General features: G+C 38.5%; 2 protein-coding genes across 2 annotated transcripts; both read left to right on the top strand.

Annotated features, from left to right (window-relative positions):
- The first annotated feature begins 3,723 nt into the window (after positions 1-3,723).
- On the top strand, positions 3,724-6,558 carry LOC138192206 (C-reactive protein-like). Its single transcript, XM_069139460.1, has 5 exons — positions 3,724-3,789; positions 3,998-4,052; positions 5,190-5,292; positions 5,378-5,675; positions 5,836-6,558. The coding sequence occupies exons 2-5, from the start codon at positions 3,998-4,000 to the stop codon at positions 6,052-6,054; spliced, it is 675 nt and encodes a 224-aa protein (XP_068995561.1). The 5' UTR covers positions 3,724-3,789; the 3' UTR covers positions 6,055-6,558.
- A 5,633-nt stretch (positions 6,559-12,191) lies between these two features.
- On the top strand, positions 12,192-16,965 carry LOC138194286 (serum amyloid P-component-like). The gene is given in 6 exon segments (XM_069142904.1): positions 12,192-12,323; positions 12,489-12,543; positions 13,241-13,343; positions 13,433-13,541; positions 13,543-13,731; positions 15,886-16,965. Coding segments are annotated over 5 exon segments (675 nt in total). The 5' UTR covers positions 12,192-12,323; the 3' UTR covers positions 16,105-16,965.
- Positions 16,966-18,439: the final 1,474 nt, after the last annotated feature.

The following is an 18,439-nucleotide window of genomic DNA, read 5'->3' on the forward strand; positions in this document are numbered from 1 at the left end:
AGTCAAAGACAAAATAAGTAAACAGAAAATGCAGTTTTAAATGAAGGTTTTTATTATTAAGGAAGAAAAAAAATCCAAACCCACATGGCCCTGTGTGAAAAATTGTTTGCCCTCTAAACCTAATAACTGGTTGGGCCACCCTTAGCAGCAACAACTGCAATCAAGCATTTGCGATAACTTGCAATGAGTCTTTTACAGCGCTGTGGAGGAATTTTGGCCCACTCATCTTTGCAGAGTTGTTGTAATTCAGCCACATTGGATGGTTTTCCAGCACCAACCGCCTTTTTAAGGTCATGCCACAGCATCTCAATAGGATTCAGGTCAGGACTTTGACTAGGCCACTCCAAAGTCTTCATTTTGTTTTTCTTCAGCCATTCAGAGGTGGACTTGCTTGTGTGTTTTGGATCATTGTCCTGCTGCAGAACCCAAGTTGGCTTCAGCTTGAGGTCACGAACAGATGGCCGGACATTCTCCTTCAGGATTTTTTGGGAGACAGTAGAATTTATGGCTCCATTTATCACAGCAAGTCTTCCAGGTCCTGAAGCAGCAAAACAGCCCCAGACCACCACACTACAACCACCATATTTTACTGTTGGTACGATGTTCTTTTTCTGAAATGCGGTGTTACTTTTACGCCAGATTTGATGGGACACACACCTTCCAAAAAGTTCCCAACTTTTGTCTCGTCAGTCCACAGAGTATTTTCCCAAAAGTCTTGGGGATCATCAAGATGTTTTCTGGCAAAAATGAGACGAGCCTTAATGTTCTTTTTGCTCAGCAGTGTTTTTCGTCTTGGAACTCTGCCATGCGGGCCATTTTTGCCCAGTCTCTTTCTTATGGTGGAGTCATGAACACTGACCTTAACTGAGGCAAGTGAGGCCTGCAGTTCTTTGGATGTTGTTGTGGGGTCTTTCGTGACCTCTCGGATGAGTCGTCGCTGCGCTCTTTGGGGAATTTTGGTCAGCCGGCCACTCCTGGGAAGGTTCCCCACTGTTCCATGTTTTCTCCATTTGTGGATAATGGCTCTCACTGTGGTTCACTGGAGTCCCAAAGCTTTAGAAATGGCTTTAGAACCTTTTCCAGACTGATAGATCTCAATTACTTTCTTTCTCATTTGTTCCTGAATTTCTTTGGATCTCGGCATGATGTCTAGCTTTTGAGGACCTTTTGGTCTACTTCACTTTGTCAGGCAGGTCCTATTTAAGTGATTTCTTGTTTGAGAACAGGTGTGGCAGTAATCAGGCCTGGGTGTGGCTAGAGAAATTGAACTCAGGTGTGATAAACCACAGTTATGTTTTAACAGGAGGGGGCAAACACTTTTTCACACAAGGCCATGTGGGTTTGGATTTTTTTTTCTCCTTTAATAATAAAAACCTTCATTTAAAAACTACATTTTCTGTTTACTTGTGTTATCTTTGACTAATATTTAAATTTGTTTGATGATCTGAAACATTTAAGTGTGACAGACATGCAAAAAAATTGGAAATCAGGAAGGGGGCAAACACTTTTTCACACCACTGTATATAAACAAGCAAAATATGCTCTTTATGCATAGTATTACACAGAATAAGTCTTTTCAAGTTAAATTTGAAGGGTCAGAGATGACAGTAGGAGGACGGGCCTGACTTGTAATTAGGCACTGGTACACAGAAATGCTGTGTTGTATCATGCAACGACATTTTAGAAACAGTAATTTGTTTGATGTATTTTTGACAACATATTTGAAGAGTTTGCCATCGACGGAGCCCACTAGGGGTTATCTGGTAGAAAAAAACATTTGTGAAAGTCTGTGCAGAGGGATTAATAAACCATGCACATGCATTAATAAATCATGTGAATGGATTCCTAAACTGTGCATACATATTGGAAAATCAAGCACACACATTGGTAAATGGTGCCCATGGATTCAGTTTCCTTGTGTTAGCCAGCTGGTGTCCGATGCAACCTACCAGGAGGGAGCAATCTCTCAGCTGCTAAAGTAAGGAGCTATTATATTTAATTATATTAACCTATTATAGTGTGCATGTTGATAATTTAACAATATTTTATGAAGCGACATGTAAAGTTTTTTGCATAATTTTCCATGGCCAATCTCAACAACCGAGGAGTCCGGGAGAAAGCAGAGGTCAACAGGTATTTCATGTAACGTAAGTGAACTTTCGTAATGTGTTTAACTTGTGTAATGTACATAATCTAACATAACTTACATATGTAACAAAACTGGACAAATAAGGTGTTTAATTCAATCCAAACCATGATCTTTTCCTAATCCCAACCATGTAGCTTTGGTGCCCAAAACTAAGGCATTTTACACGTAGAATGGATTAAAAAATGATCCAACTAAAAAGCCATGGGCTATTAAAAATGAATTTGTCAACAGTATTTCCTCTAGTTGTATGGGACAGTCTTTTTTTCATAAATATTCAAAGAGTTTCCCCACATGGAAAACAGTTCTTAAAGGTATGCCATTCAGATTTCAACAACCCATATAACAGATTTTTCTGTATTTGATCCTAAATTGTAAAAATATCAATTTATTCTCTTTTTCAATCTGTCAGGTAAAATGTTCACCTTTCTACAGCAAACCAGCACAGCTCATGTGGAACTGATAACATCAAGACAGAAAATGAATCAATATAATCACTGTAACTCTCAGTGTGAAAAAGCAACATGCATGATCATTTATTTTCAATGCTTAGGACATTAGAGACCTCAGCTGAGACCAGTCTTTTCTGTTTGGCTACACCCACTACTGCCAATGACTTCTTTATCTTCAGGGATGCTGGAAAAATGGTGAGAAAGTTCTTCATCGGAAACAATGAGGCAACATTTGGCACTGTATTTAGACCAGATGGGACCCTGTGTCTGGATTTATGTAGCCGTCAAGTAGGAAAAATCTCCAGCTCTAACATCAGAGGACCCTCTATAATCATCAGAGGACAGCTACACTTTTACTGCTGAGCACAATTTTAATATTGTATAACGGTAATCTTATTTATGTTCACTCTCTACAGGAGCAGCATTCCCACGGTGGAGGCTTCAACATAATTATTCCATGGCATGATTTCTGTTGTCCACATGTGAGACCTCATCCTTTCCCCCTGGGAGACCCAGAATTACATGATCTAAATATCACTCCAGGGAATGTGGACCAAACAGTTTTGGGGACTCCCTGAGAGGAACTGCGACAGGGAAGCTCCCTTGAGAACTACATACCGTCAAAGGCTTTTTTTTCTGTTTGCATTTGCACCCCCAACATTTAATATTACAGGGCTTAAATTGAATTCAGGATTTTTGAACACATGAGCAAAAAATGGTCACATTCAGGTCTACTTTACCTTAACCCTCGTGTTGTCCTTGGGTCAAAATGACCCGCAGCTGTGTTCAACCAAGTTCTATTTAATTTATATATTTTCATATTTTTTGGGATCATTGGTGACAAGGATGCTGTGAGGGTTTCTTTAAACTAAAACATCCCCAAAAATATAGAAATAAAATAGAACTTGGTTGAACACAGCTGCGGGTCATTTTGACCCGAGGACAACACGAGGGTTAAATGGAGTACCTGATAAGAATGTTGAGGTCCTACCATTTGCATTTGTAATACAGAACAGGGAATATTTCAACATGGCCACTCCTTTTGTATTGCTGAAACCTGAACCAACAAAATTAAAAGAAGAACTGATAACGGAAGGAAACATATGGGCACAGACAGAAATGGGGAAGGAATAAGAGTTGACAACTCACAACCCTGTTCACAGCTGCACACAAAATCAAGAAAGTTTCAAGGTAAGATTGAAACATTCTAAACTGCAATATGTAGGAATTGACCCATTTTCTCCAGTATCATTTCTTGTAACTAAGGCAAATAATGATAATAATATTACATATCGCATATTACGATAATGTTACACAGAGTGTTAGTGACAATGCAAAAGAACTGCATTCATTAGATCTCATCTAATCTTTTCAATGGCATCTTTTATCTTTGTATCAGATGAAGTGGTTTCTTGTACTGATGATGCTGACAGCATGTGCTGCAGATATTCAAGGTAAGACTTTTCTTTAATTTTTTTTTCATTTAACAGAGGGAGTTCCTCAAGGAGACATCACAGTTAAAAATGACATGTAAGGCAATTTTGTAGTAGTTTGTTGTCTTTAGGAATTTACTTCAAAACATAGTTTTCGTACCTGTCACAAACAGTTCATGCATTTAAAAAAAAAAAAAAAAAAACTAACATAATAGGAAGACAGCATTTAAAAATAAATAAATAAATAACTATGGCATTGACTCACAAACAAAACAAACATGCAAACAACATAAGTTAAAGAGTTTTAATTTAAATTTAAAACATATTATTGTTTCATTAAAGGTGAATTTAATTAATTAACACACACTGGTTGACTTGACAAAATACTGGTTATTCACTTTAGTTTTGATCAATAATGATTTCCAAAATTTGCATGTAAAAATGATCTACATGTTAACTTGTATAACACAAATAAAATGATAGTGGTCAAAGCAAAAATCAAAAGTGCAAGATCAAAATGGCTTTTGTTAACCATAAAGAGTGTCTCTCTGCATAAGAATTACAGTTGACATCTTAACATTTTCTTTTTTATAGTTTTCTAATATATCTTAAATGTTGGAGTGGCTTTGCTTATGAAACTCTGTGTTTCTGATTTCTTGTAATGAGTTTTATCCAAAATGTAAACTCATCATGTGTCAAGATGTTAGAGTAAAAATATAGTTGTCTTTTAGCTTCAGCTCATTAGTGAAAATAATAATCTATGCTAGAATTTTTTTTTCAATACCACAGTAAAATAATGCTGCACTGGTCATCTTATTACACAGCACCTGTCACTTTACATTCATCATTCAAACCGTATTTATGTATATTTATTTTTTATTTTATTTGTTTTTTTGTGTATATAGTCTGTGTATTTTTTTTATTGATTGCTCTTATTTAATTAAAAAAAAAAATTCTAAAATAATTATTTTTTATCTACCTTATTTCCTATCTCATAAGTATTTGTAAATTTGTTCATATTGTGTGCACTTTTTTTGTCTTCTCTATGCTGCTTTGACGAATAAATGTCCCCACAGTGGGATTAATAAAGTATAATCTAATCTAATCTAAATCTAATACAAAACGATTCCAAAACATTTTCTCCCTGTCTCTTTCCAGATCTGTCAGGTAAAATGTTCACCTTCCCACAGCAAACCAACAGAGCTCGCGTGAAACTGAATACACCAAAACAGGATTTCGGTGCTGTGACCATCTGTCACAGGTAAAAATGAATGTGTTAAATGCTTAGAAGAACCCACTGCATCTACGACTGTGAGATAAACCATGTATGTTTGTCATGCCTACAGATCCTTCACAGATCTCAAAAGAGACCACGCCCTGTTCTCTTTGTCCACATCCTCAAGTTCTAATGACTTTCTGGTGTTCTGGGATGACAAAAATCAGGAGATGGAGCCCCATATCAAGAATGTTAAGACAGAATATGGAGGGCGCAACTACAAGCCAAACATGTGGCACTCAGTTTGTACTACATGGGACTCTGTGTCTGGCCTGGTGCAACTGTGGTTTGATGGACAACCTTCAATTAGGAAATTTATCAGCTCCGGATCAAACATCAGAGGACAGACTATCATTCTATTGGGACAGGTAAAATTGAATTGATGACCTCCATAATTAATGGTCTTTCAATAATTGCTGTATATGCTAAGTTTCGATTTATTGTGTATCTCTGCTGTATTCATTTCACAACAAATATTGTACAATATAGCTTTATGTCCTGTATCTCAAATCTCTGTATTCCTTACAGGAGCAGGATTCCCATGGTGGACAATTTGACATAAATCAGTCTTTCGTTGGCATGATGTCGGATGTCCACATGTGGGACTACACCCTTTCCCCCTGTGAGATCCAGAACTACATGAATGAACTAACCTTCACTCCGGGGAATGTGCTGAACTGGAAGGCGCTGGAGTTCGAGATTGTAGACAAAGTGCTGATAGAAAATAAAATAATGCTATGTCACTAAAATTTAAAACAAGTCTATCAGTTTCTTATAAAGTCAGAAATCATATGATCTGTGTCTTTATTATCCACTGTCAGGAATCCATTAGCAATATCAGCAATTTATGTTAAATCATTGATTATAAAAGGATAGATTTAGATTTTTGTCTTATCTTAATACAATAATCAAAGGAGAGAGTCATTTTTTCAGCCCTGATTATTTTACCTGATCATACCATGAATAGATTGCTGCTTAATGTTACTATGCTGTAAAAAATCAGGGACAAAATCCACTGTCAAAAAGATTCAGTGTTTTGGATTTAGGGAGATCTGTTGGCAGAAATGGAGTATAATATTAATAATTATGTTTTAATTAGTGTAAAACCACCCAAAGCTAAGAATTTGTTGTGTTTTTTGTTTTTGTTTTGTTTTTTACCATAAAACAAGTCTTTACTATCCGCTAAGGGTTGCACCACCATGTTATTTCCTTAGCTCAGAGTGGACAAATAAAGATTGGCTCTAGAGAGGACCCTTTGTGTTTTTTGTGAGTTTCGCGGCCACAATAGATGGTTTTACACACTTGGAAGGGGACAGTGAGAGGAGGGCTCAGTTCAGGTGAAATCATTTGAACAGTCACCATCTTTTTGAATAAATTTGTCATCTGAGTGTCACCTCACAGCCAGTGTGTAGAAGAGTAAAAGCTAAAAGTTAAATTTACTGTATCATTGAACATAATATGAATTATTTGCTGTCTTGGTGGTGAGTATTTTCTCTAGACTTGCAAAAAAATTGCAGGAAAAAGCAGTTCCTTTTTGTACTTATGGTCGATGAGTCATGTCGTTCGCAGTGTAGTTTAAAAAATAATTAAAAAAAAAAGAGAAGTACAGGTTTATTTCCAAAATGTCACGTTCAACATAATTTCAAAATGTGAACTAAAAAAAAAAGAGAAGTACAGGTTTATTTCCAAAATGTCACGTTCAACATAATTTCAAAACGTGAACTAAAAAAAAAGAGAGAAGTACAGATTTATGGCCAAAATGTCACATTCAGCATAATTTCAAAATGTGAACTCAACAGAGAGATGCATACTACTTTGTGAAATGTCAATCTGCGGGTGCAGTTGATTCACTTGCATTGTTTCCTGGTTTGCGCATCTTGATTGTCCCACAGAGAATTATCACTGTGCATGTCTTCCAAAATGTTTACCTTCCCTACCCCAGATATGTCAGTCCATATTTCTTGAATGATTAGTTGGGAGAAATAAGATCAGGGCTCGGTCCATTTGTTTTGGCTGGCCCCTACTGGTTAAAAAACAATAAATGCAGCTTGTTCTGGTATTTACTAGATTTGTCTTATCTTATCTTATCTAATATCTTATCTACTGCACTACTTTAAAGTACCCTATATATGAATGGGCCTAAATCCAGAATATTGGCACAGGGCTTAAATTTCTTTGAGTTTCATCACTTTTCCGCTTTGATAATAGATCACATACAGTTCCACACAGACTTTCGATTGTTCTTGGAAGTCCTTGTTTTCTGTCAGTCTCTCAATCAGGTTAAGTCTCTCCTATGGATTCACACTTAACCCTCGTGTTGTCCTTGGATCAAAATGACCCACAGCTGTGTTCAACCAAGTTCTATTTTATTTTCATATTTTTTCGGATCATTGGTGACAAGGAGGCTGTGAAGGTTTCTTTAAAGAATGAGGACCAATGACCCCAAAAAATATAAAAATATAGAAATAAAATAGAACTTGGTTGAACACAGCTGCGGGTCATTTTGACCCGAGGACAACACGAGGGTTAATAATGAGAAGGAGTACTGTTCTGAAAGACTTGAGAAAAAAAGCAACATTTGTGGTATACTTTTACCAAATTTGTCTTTCATTTACATAAACAGTTGAGTAATTTGCGCTTTTTTTTTTTCATACAGCTATTATGTTTATCATGCATTTTTGATCTAAATTTACGATCTATATCATTTCAGAAATCCCTCTGTTTGTCCTTTGCATATGTCGACAACCGTTCATCCCACCTGCTTCAAACTTGGCCACTATGTTGCTGAGAGTCGAGGTTGTGCCTTTCATGCGATTTGGACACACGAAACGTGCGACACGTTCAATATTAATAATAATATTAAACGTGCTGCGTTTGTGGGATCAATGTAAGGCAGCCCCTGAATAGCCACCTGACCTCTGTGAAGCAAAAAAAGATTTTACTATTAAAACACTTAGCCGCAGCACCCAAGTGCTTTTTCACCCCACCCAAGCCGAATGAACACTAAAAACTGTGTGTGTGGTGATAGAGAGAAAGTGGGCAGCATGACACTGACACAGGACAATATGATACAGCGCGTCTGTGTATTGATGGAATACTACAACACAGTATGGAGGTAGCAACAGAGAACAGAGCATGGTTCAAATTACGAGGGAGCTGCGGGGAGTTAAGTTGCCCTTCGAAGAACACAAATTCCTTTGAAAGCCTACATTGAGACATCCAGGGAGAGCTGATTTTTGTGTACAATAATGTTCCAAAAAAAATATATTAGTAAAATGTCAGTGTTATGTGTTAATTCGCCCATTATATATGAATTGGAAGGAGATCAAAAGCTGCAGTTAGAACAGCGCGCTGCAACAATGGAGTCTGGGGTGGACATTGAACCTACGTCCTTTTTCAACATCTGTTGGACGGTTGACATTGACGTCAATTTTCAACGTCGAAGATCGAAGAGATACCTCTGGAGGGAGACGTAAAATGCATGCACTCAAAAGGTGCGGATAACATAAAACATTTGAAAAAAAAATGGGAAAAGGAACACGGATTCAAGGGAAAACTGACAATGATAGCATGTAGAGAGTTGACAGAGAAGATAGAGAGCAAGTGTGAGGGAAATAAAAGAAAAAAGTTGGAAAGAGAAGAGGAAAAGTTGAGAAGAGGAAAAGTAAAAAAAAAAAAAAAAAGAGAAAGAGAACTGATCTGGCAGAGATTAAAAACAAAAAGGCGGGGGAAGGTAGTATAGCTCCTAATGCACCAATACTATATCTAATAATTGAAATACATTTCTCCTGGAAAAATGATGAAGATGATGATTATGTGGTACAAAAACGAACCAACATGGGACCGTGGCCCGATCCTCCTCCATACCCTAACATGGGAGACGTCCCGGTAACAGCTGATCCGCCCATTCCGCCTATTCCGCCTCCAGCTGCTCAGCCAGCTTCCGAGCCCACGACCAAACTCCATCCCCTCTATTCCAACCCCAGGTGGCACCCAATAACTTTTACCGAGGGGATTCGGAAGGAGGAAACGAGGTGGATGGAGAGGGGCTGGCGGCCGTGGGGGAGGACCACGAGAGCTAGGTAACGACACCTGATATAATTGCGGGAGGAATGGACACTGGGCAAGAGACTGCAGGCGGTGGAGAGACGGGAGGGGCGGAGGAAGAGGAGGAGACGTTAACACCATGCAAAGGAAAGAAATATTGCCTAGTTATCATTGACACTTTTTCAAAGTGGGTAGAAATATTCCCAACTAAAACAGCGGATGCATTGACCGTAGCAAAAGCGCTTACAAGGGACATTATACCACAATTTGGAATACAGAGAAAAGATATTTTGCGACAACAGGACACATTTCGTGAACAACATTATAAAACACCTAGCCACGGCTTTCGAGACACAGTTAAGACATCACTGCTCATACCATCCACAGTCAGCAGGCCTAGTCGAAAGAACTAATGGAACAATCAAATTAAAATTGAGAAAGATGATGGCAGAAACAGGGTGGAATTGGATGAGATGCATTCCACTGATAACATTAAATATGCATATTCGACCCAGTGTAAGAGGCATCTCACTGTTTGAAATGATACATGGACATCCCTATCACATGCCACAACTTGGACCTATTGTGGACAAGAAAGAGCCCACTGACCAGACGACTGCAGACTACATGGCCAAAATGTTAAAAAGAAAAGATATTATGTCTTCTGTTGTCCCTCCTGCGCAGGTGGTTGAAAACCAGTCGATAGACCTAAAACCAGAGGACTGGGTTTTCATAAAGGTGATAAAAAAAATAAATACTGGAATAAAGCTTTCGAGATACTCCTGGCTACCCCAACAGCAGTTCGGATTGCTGAACGGACCTCCTGGATACACCTCAGCCATTGCAAAAGGATGAGACCTTTGCCTGAACCACATAACACAGACATACCAGATAAGCCGGCATTTCCCCTGTGATGAAGTCTGGCTACAAAGGGAGGTGATACCAATAGGGGTACTTGTCTCAAACCAGTGAAGAAACCAACAACACCCTGGCGAGTAGGTTCTGGTGAGCTTATTTTGGTATATCTGTGGATGGACAGTTCAGCTACAATGACTCAAGTATCACGTGGCATCCATTCAGGAGGATAGGAGTCTGTGGCCTCAGTGGAACCCTTTGTTTTCTGATAGTCACAGCTCTGCTCATAGTACTCCCCATATTTTGGTACGAAGCCCAACATAACATACCTGACAATCAGACATCAGACGACAAGACCACAATAGGACCTCAGGCTACTCACAAAGTTCGCTGCACTACAAGAGCATTTGTAAGGGCTGATGGACAATTTGCAAGGAACAAAAAATCAGTACCGGGTACAGGGAGCATTAATTCTCACATTCACGGAAGGGCAACAGGCCAGTCTAACATTTGACGCATGTGCGGTTCTTCCCTGCAAGGGGAAAGACCGCCGCTTAGTTTGGTCAGACAAATATCTGTGCATGGTAGCATCTGTGTCGACCTAAAACAACGACTGTCTCTGATTAAGGGATCTACCGCACCAGGTTGCCACATACAAAACTGTAACACCTTAATACTGACACTGAAGGATCCAAAACAATGCGACTCCAGACTGTTAGTACGAGGGGCAGATATATCTAGGGCAGATCCAAAGGGCTTAATCCGGATAAATATAGTACAACCAACCACCACAGTATCCCGCCAAAGCGTTGCAAATACGAGCTCACACGTAGATCCTGAAGTCCGACGATTGAAAATAACTAAATTTACAGATGTGGTGTCACTACAGACGGGATATGATGATACCAATATGTGGCTACAGTGGATGCAGTACTCAGCTCAGATGATGGGCAAAGCCGACTGCATTGGATGCTCCGAGACACGCCCACACTTAGGTCCTATATACGAGACGCTGTTAAGGGCCTCAGCGAATAGTTTGATGCAACTAGTTTTATGGCTTGGCAGAACCGCATGACATTGAACATGCTGCTGGCTGACAAAGGGGGGTATATGCAAAATGTTTGGCTCCGCATGTTGTACGTTTATTCCTAACAATACAGCACCAGATGGACCTGTCACCAAGGCTCTACGGGGACTTACCGCCCTAAGTGAGGAACTTGCTGTAAATGCTGGGATTGATGATCCTTTTTCCAGGATGATGGAATCTTGGTTTGGTAAATGGACAGACCTATTCCTCGCCTGTTTCACTAGTGTTTCAATTATAGCAGCCATACTTATTATTTGTGGTTGTTGTTGTATTCCCTGTATCCGAGGATTGATCCAAAGACTAATCAATGTTACATTGACTAAACAGGACACACTTTATATGCGAATTTCTACAACTGACCAAACGTACGAGAGCACTAATACGACACCGACTCCACCTACGACTGAACCACCCCCTTATGACGACATATTTGTTCTCCTCCCTGGAGAACAGGACATGTTCTTAGACACTGACGTGTGACAAAGTAATGAATCCCTTGCCGAAACTTGAGAGAAATGGCAATGGAGATGATGAAGTGTCAATGACTGAAGTCTGGTTGAACAGTATACAACAACAGTTGTGTGATCAATATGATTTTCCTAATAATGATTCTTTTATTTTTATCTTTCAGTACTTGTTATACCTTGTATAAACAGGAGGGATATGATGGAAAAATAATGAACTCATCATATTTGTCAAATATTGGTCTATCTGCTGCACAACATGGTTCTATAGTCTCAGTTACAACGTCTCTGTACCTTTATATTGTGACCTACGACCTCATTCAGTACTATCTACAAAATCAGATATACAGAAGAAGTGGGGGTGGCTATCAACTGTTTGTCACACTGTATAAAAGCTGAACTACGGAGAAGAGACTTCGAGCAATGCTGGACACCTTTCTTTGAGTGTACATGTATTTGCTCCTTCTTGCAAGAATAAATGTCCGATGTGTTTGATTTTGAATACAGCCTCTGAGTAATTTTTCTAACACTGTTGAACACAGCATCCTGACAAAGCATTTAAGGTAAGACTTGTTATTCATGGCAAAGTAGAAGAAATTAAAATTAACATCTTGAAAATGTTCTGTCTGTGTTGTATACTGTATCAGGCTGCCATAGCAAATTCAGCAAAATCAAAGTGAAAGTATTACCAATGTATTTGATTTATATAATGTGTGTGTTTTTATAAGATGGTACCATTGCTTCTGCTGGTGATGCTGACATCATGTGCTGCCATTCCTCAAAGTAAAAATACTTTTTTTTACTTATTTAACAGAGAAAATATCTAAATAAAACACAACTAAAATGCATGCAGGTTTACAGGATTTAATTGTGTTCATTTTTGTTTTTTGTTATCATGATGCCACAATACCACAATTGCTGGTCTGATAAAGAACACAAAAATATTATAGATAACATTAAACCTTGAGGTAAATCATGTATAACAAGGAATTTTTCCCATAACCATATGCTATGATCTTTGTCAAAACTTATGTTCTCAATACAAAAACGTATCTAACCTTTAAAATGTATGAAAGTAATTGCTTGGCAAATTTGCTGGCTCACGTCCAGCAGGCAGTCAGGATAAGTAAACAAGTCCAAGGTGCAAAGGCAGAGGTAAAATCCATAAACCCACCACAGATAATTAAACTATGGCAAACATCAAATGGCAGTGAGTTGAGTGGAATCTCCAGCTGCAGTTCATTTTCTGCAAGCAGTGCAGAATCTTTCACATGGATGATGTGGCAACACAGCAGATAAGGGCAGGTAGTACAGACAGAAAAGTTAAGCTATGTTATATTTGAGGGTTGATTAGAATTGTATTTGATTCTCATCTTATCTTTAACCATCTGTCTATATAGCGTAGCTTTTCTGCTGTGTGTCCTCCGGATGTTCTTTTTCCATTTGAAATTTAGATTTTGTTTCTCAATTTTTTTTAAAGATCTGGCAAGTAAAATGTTTACCTTCCCACAAGAAACCAACACAGCTCACGTGAGGCTGACTATATCAAAACAATCTCTGGGTGCTGTGACTGTCTGTCTCAGGTGCAGAATATTCACAATGCATTTTAAAAAAAGAAAAACATACTGTATCTCTGACAATCCAAAGCACAATGTCTTCTCAATGCTTATAGATCCTTTACAGACCTCAAAAGAGAACACTCACTTTTCTCTTTGGCGACACCCTCTGGTTCCAATGACTTCCTGATATTCAAGACGGCTGCAACGGATTTTTTTTTATCTGTATGTCAAGAACACGAATTCAGAATTTCATGGGCTGAACTTCAGGCTGAACACATGGCACTCTATTTGTTCTACATGGGATGGTGCATCTGGACTAACACAAATGTGGATAGATGGAAACCCATCCAGTAGGAAGTTCACCAGTTCTGGATCCAACATCAGTGGCCCCATCATAATCGTTTTAGGACAGGTACAGTTTTTTAAGTACCACACAATAACCCCTTTTTCAACAATTCAATGCTAATGCCTGATCGTCAACTTGTTTCCTGCATTTTCTATGAAAAAAGAATGGCAAAAAAACGTTCACAGCTCCATAAAATTGGAAAAAGTTGTAACTACTGATATCAGTGGCCATGGCAGGATTCAAAACAGGTAGCAGACTATGCAGTTGGTCCAAATTAAAGTTGAATCTGATTGAGGTGCTCAGGGTCACTCTGGAATTCCACCATTAAATACTCAAAGCTTTAAAAAAGGAGACGAGACATGATTTTTTTTAATCACCATATTGTATATTCTCAAAATTGAGGACTGTTATGGCTCAGATGGTTGAGCCGGTTGTCCAAATATTGCAGGGTTGTCTCCCCCAGTCCACATGTCAAAGTGTCCTTGGGCAAGACAGTGAACCTCAAGTGGCTCACGATGGCAGACAAGCACCTTGCTCCTATCATATTTGGGTGTGAACGGGAGTCCAAAATTTGAACGGGCTTTGTAAACCTCAAAGATAAGAAGGTGCTGTATAAGGGCAGATATCGCTTGCAATAATTTTTCTGTTTGTGAGGAACAGACATTTTTTATGAAAAGTTATTATAAACATTGTCATTTTCAGATTCACCTACACACTGTAGTGTGCATGCGTGTGTTTGAGGAGATTCAGATGCCACGACAATAGTATATTTTACTGACATATCAAACCTTTTCAGCCTTGTCTGCACAGCGTTTATGTGGAGACTACAATCAGTATGTTTACCATTTTTATAGAAATTCCCAACCCTAACCCAATGTCCAGGCCCTGACTATGATGTTCAGGTCCTGTCGAAATGTGGACCGGTTTTCAAAGGACACCAAGACAGAACTGGCTGTGTACTAACATCATCATGATTGAAAAGAGGCATTATAGTAATTATCTAAAATTCACAGATTTTCTTAGAGAGTTGGGTGAGATCAATAATTGCAGCCTGCTAGCCTAGATTAGCATAAATGGCTCAGTCTAAAGGTTCCAGGTCTGTCTAATTTTATTTGACCTTTATTTAACCAGGTAATATCAATTGAGAACCAATTCTCATTTACAATGATGACCTGTCAGCACAGTCCACAGACCTGAGGTGCATGTTTTTGGATGATGGGAGGAAGCCGGAGAACCCGGAGAGAACCCACGCAAGCACAGGGAGAACATGCAAACCCCTCACAGAAAGGCCCAGGACCGGATTCGAACCCAGAACCTTTTTGCTGTGAGGCGACAGTGCTAACCACTGCACCACCGTGCCGCTAATACAACCTACCACAACATCTAAAACCTTACCTTATATATTGTTTCTGTTGTTTCAGACAAGAGAGTGTAGTATTGTAAAGTGTAAGAATAACAATTCCCTCTTGAACTAGTTGTTATGTGCCAGACTTTTTCTGAGCCAGTATCTTCTTGGAGTTTCAGTTGGTGTCCAGCTGCTCCTCACCAAGAAATAGTCCAGGGCATATAGTAGAATTTGGGTATGGACAAAACATATTTTTGTACAACCCCAATCCCCAAAAAGTTGGGACGCTGTGTAAAATGTAAATAAAAACAGAATGCAATGATTTGCAAATCACATAAACCCATATTTTATTGCAAATAGTTAGCAGACATTGTGTTGTAAAAAGAAGAGGTGACACAAAATAGTGGTAAACATGCTCCTGTTCCAACTTTTTTGAGATGTGTTGCTGGCATTAAATTCAAAATAAGCATATATTTTTTTATAAAACAATATAATTTCTCTTTCAACATTTGACATGTTGTCTTTGGTCTATTTGCAATTAAATATAGGTTTATGGGATTTGAAAATAATTGCATTCTGTTTTTATTTACATTTTACACAGCGTCCCAACTTTTTTGGAAAAGGGGTTGTATATTGCTTTGACTTTCCCCATTTTCAGTCCTTGTACTATGCTAAGCTGGCTCAAGCTATCCAGGGAAACACATATTTATATTATTATCCTATAAATCAAATAATATTTCTCAATATCATCATATTAAGTCTTCCAAATATGCTGTAGATTGTGACCTAATCATTTTCGCATGACTATATAACTATATAAAAAAGTATTGTGTAGTAAACTGCAGCTGCTAACTCAATTCTCTGCTAATTCTCAGGACCAGGATTCCTTTGGTGGGACTTTTGACCATCTGCAGTCTTTCGTTGGCATGATGTCCGATGTCCATATGTGGGACTACGCCCTGTCCCCTTGCGAGATCCAGGGCTTTATGAATGATCTAAACTTCCCTCCAGGGACTGTGCTGAACTGGAACGCACTTGACTTCCAAATAACAGGAAAAGTGCTGATTGAAGATAAACAAAAGACCTGCCACTAAATCTTTGACCCAAGACTTTCCATTTCTTAAAATCAGTATTTTTGTCATGTTATGTCCACTACGGATTGTGTCAAGATATTGTAAAATAAAACCAAACTATCAATAGATATTCAAAGAAACCTGTAATTATTTACATTTCAAAGATTTTAGATTTTTCTTTTTTTTTTTTTTTAGCTTATTTTCTTTGTTTGGTTTTAAGATCAAAACCATGATTCTTTTTACATTATTACTTAGTATTGTCTCTCTAACCTTACTGTCATGTGTTGCCTGCATTAATAGAAAACCCTGCTAAATATACTATATTGTTAACATCACGTTTAGAGATATGACTCCCCTTTTTTATGTGACTATGTTTGTTACTTATTTCAGTCACTCCCAGTGGTGTCATTTCTGCTTGCTCATGTTTTTGAGGAACGATTAAGATCTTCCGCCCAACAATAATATATAAATATATATATATATATATGTTCATATATATCAATGGTAATTTCCCATGCCATTGTCCGTGTGATACATATATTCTGTTGGATACGTACAGTATATTCCACAGATGATGTCATATATTCTTTATGTAACACAAATGTTTTCTTTGTTCTCTATTGTACATGGTTTGGTACATTGTGACCTCGACCATGATATTGAATGTTCCCTCAGACGGTAGGGAGTACAACTGAAACGACACAGGAGGATTCTTCCCATGCAGGTTGAGTCCTCCACCTGCTTTGAACAGAGATAGCAGAACTTTCCTCAAAAGAGGCTCTTGTTTTCTGTACTTGTGGTCTCACTCCCATTCTCACTACCTGCAGACTGCTCATGTACTCTGTGTGACTGATACCTCTTTGCAAAGATTAAAAGACGACAAAGGCATTTGGTGTCAGAACCTTTATTTCATTTTCTCACCAAGAATTAGATCAAGAGAAAATCCACGACAGTTCATTAACTTCAATAGCTCAACAACTAATGTAAATAATCAGGTAAAAACTTCACCTACTTATCTTGAAATGATTAGATAAATACATTTACTGTAGCAATGTTTTATTTCTGCAAAAAGCAGTCTAATCTATGAGCTGAAAATGAAATAGGAAATTTTTTAATAACAACCTGAATATTATTGTACCCCAGTTTCATGTCTTTATAACATAATAATGTATAACCTTCACAATATCACAATTAATCATTGCTGTATGCTCTTTAAACACAATCTAAGCTTTTTATGATCTAACAGTATGTTCCCAGAGACAGAAGCAGGAGATTTGGATGGTATTAGTGCATTGTTGTACAACAAAAAGTTGTCTTTGCACGATTCAGCATCCAAGTGTACATATCACAGATGAATCCAGGGAGCATTTGTGTTCTCAGACACAATTTCAACTGTTTATTCATGCTCATATACAGTATCAAGCCTTCATTGCTGGACACACATAATCGTATTATGGTTTTTCAAGGTTGCCTAGATGTGTGAAATTAAACACAAGTGGAAATGATAAATTTAAGCTCGCTTGTTTTTTCGACATCTTAATTTTTTCCCAGGGCAATACTGGAATACTCTATCACATTTAAATATCAGTGCGCGTGCACACACACGCACACACACAGACCAATGCAACCAGGAAATAGGCTAAAATCAACAGCAGCTCTTTGGTAATAGGAGAATAATGCAATGCAGGTTCAAGGGATCATAAATTGTGTGTGCAGATAATATTGTTGTTGTTGACTAAATGTTCTGCATTGGGCTAAAGGAGGCGATAGCTGCTCCATCCTCCTCTCACCCCTTCTCTGCAAACCAATCATTTGATACATTTTTGTCTTGTACATAATAAGTTGTGCTGATGTTCTACACATGCCATCTTGTACTGCGCACAAGTTGTTCCATCTGAGTCCAAGTCACATGTGCACCCAGCTGTTCCTCGTGTTCTACAGTATGCGCCTTAACTATCCATCCATCCATTATCTATACCCGCTTTATCCTGAACAGGGTCACAGAGGGGCTGAAGCCTATCCCAGCTCACATTGGGCGAAGACAGGGTACACCCTGGACAGGTTGCCAGTCTATCACAGAGCCAACACGTAGAGACAGACGGAAACAAAGACCATTCACGCACTCATTCACACCTAAGGGCAATTTGTAGAACCACCAATTAACCTGAGGTGCATGTTTTTGGATGGTGGGAGGAAGCTGGAGTACCCGGATAGAACCCACGCAGGCACAGGGAGAACATGCAAACTCCTGCTTTAACTAGTTTTCTTCTTTTTCAGTCCCTCACAAATCCCACTCATACAAACTGACACATTTTTAGGTTGCACATTTTGTGGCATTCATACATTTTTCTGTCCT

Source organism: Embiotoca jacksoni, unplaced genomic scaffold, assembly GCF_022577435.1.
Source record: "Embiotoca jacksoni isolate LCO1_2020_lvr unplaced genomic scaffold, fEmbJac1.0.p SCAF_11, whole genome shotgun sequence".
NCBI classification, from domain to species: Eukaryota; Metazoa; Chordata; class Actinopteri; family Embiotocidae; genus Embiotoca; species Embiotoca jacksoni.

Excerpts from the sequence above, each read along its gene's own strand:
- LOC138192206 (XM_069139460.1), top strand. The coding sequence starts at position 3,998 with ATGAAGTGGTTTCTTGTACTGATGATGCTGACAGCATGTGCTGCAGAT. Across the intron at positions 5,293-5,377 it reads GCTGTGACCATCTGTCACAG|ATCCTTCACAGATCTCAAAA; the intron begins GTAAAAATGAAT and ends TCATGCCTACAG. Across the intron at positions 5,676-5,835 it reads CTATCATTCTATTGGGACAG|GAGCAGGATTCCCATGGTGG; the intron begins GTAAAATTGAAT and ends TATTCCTTACAG.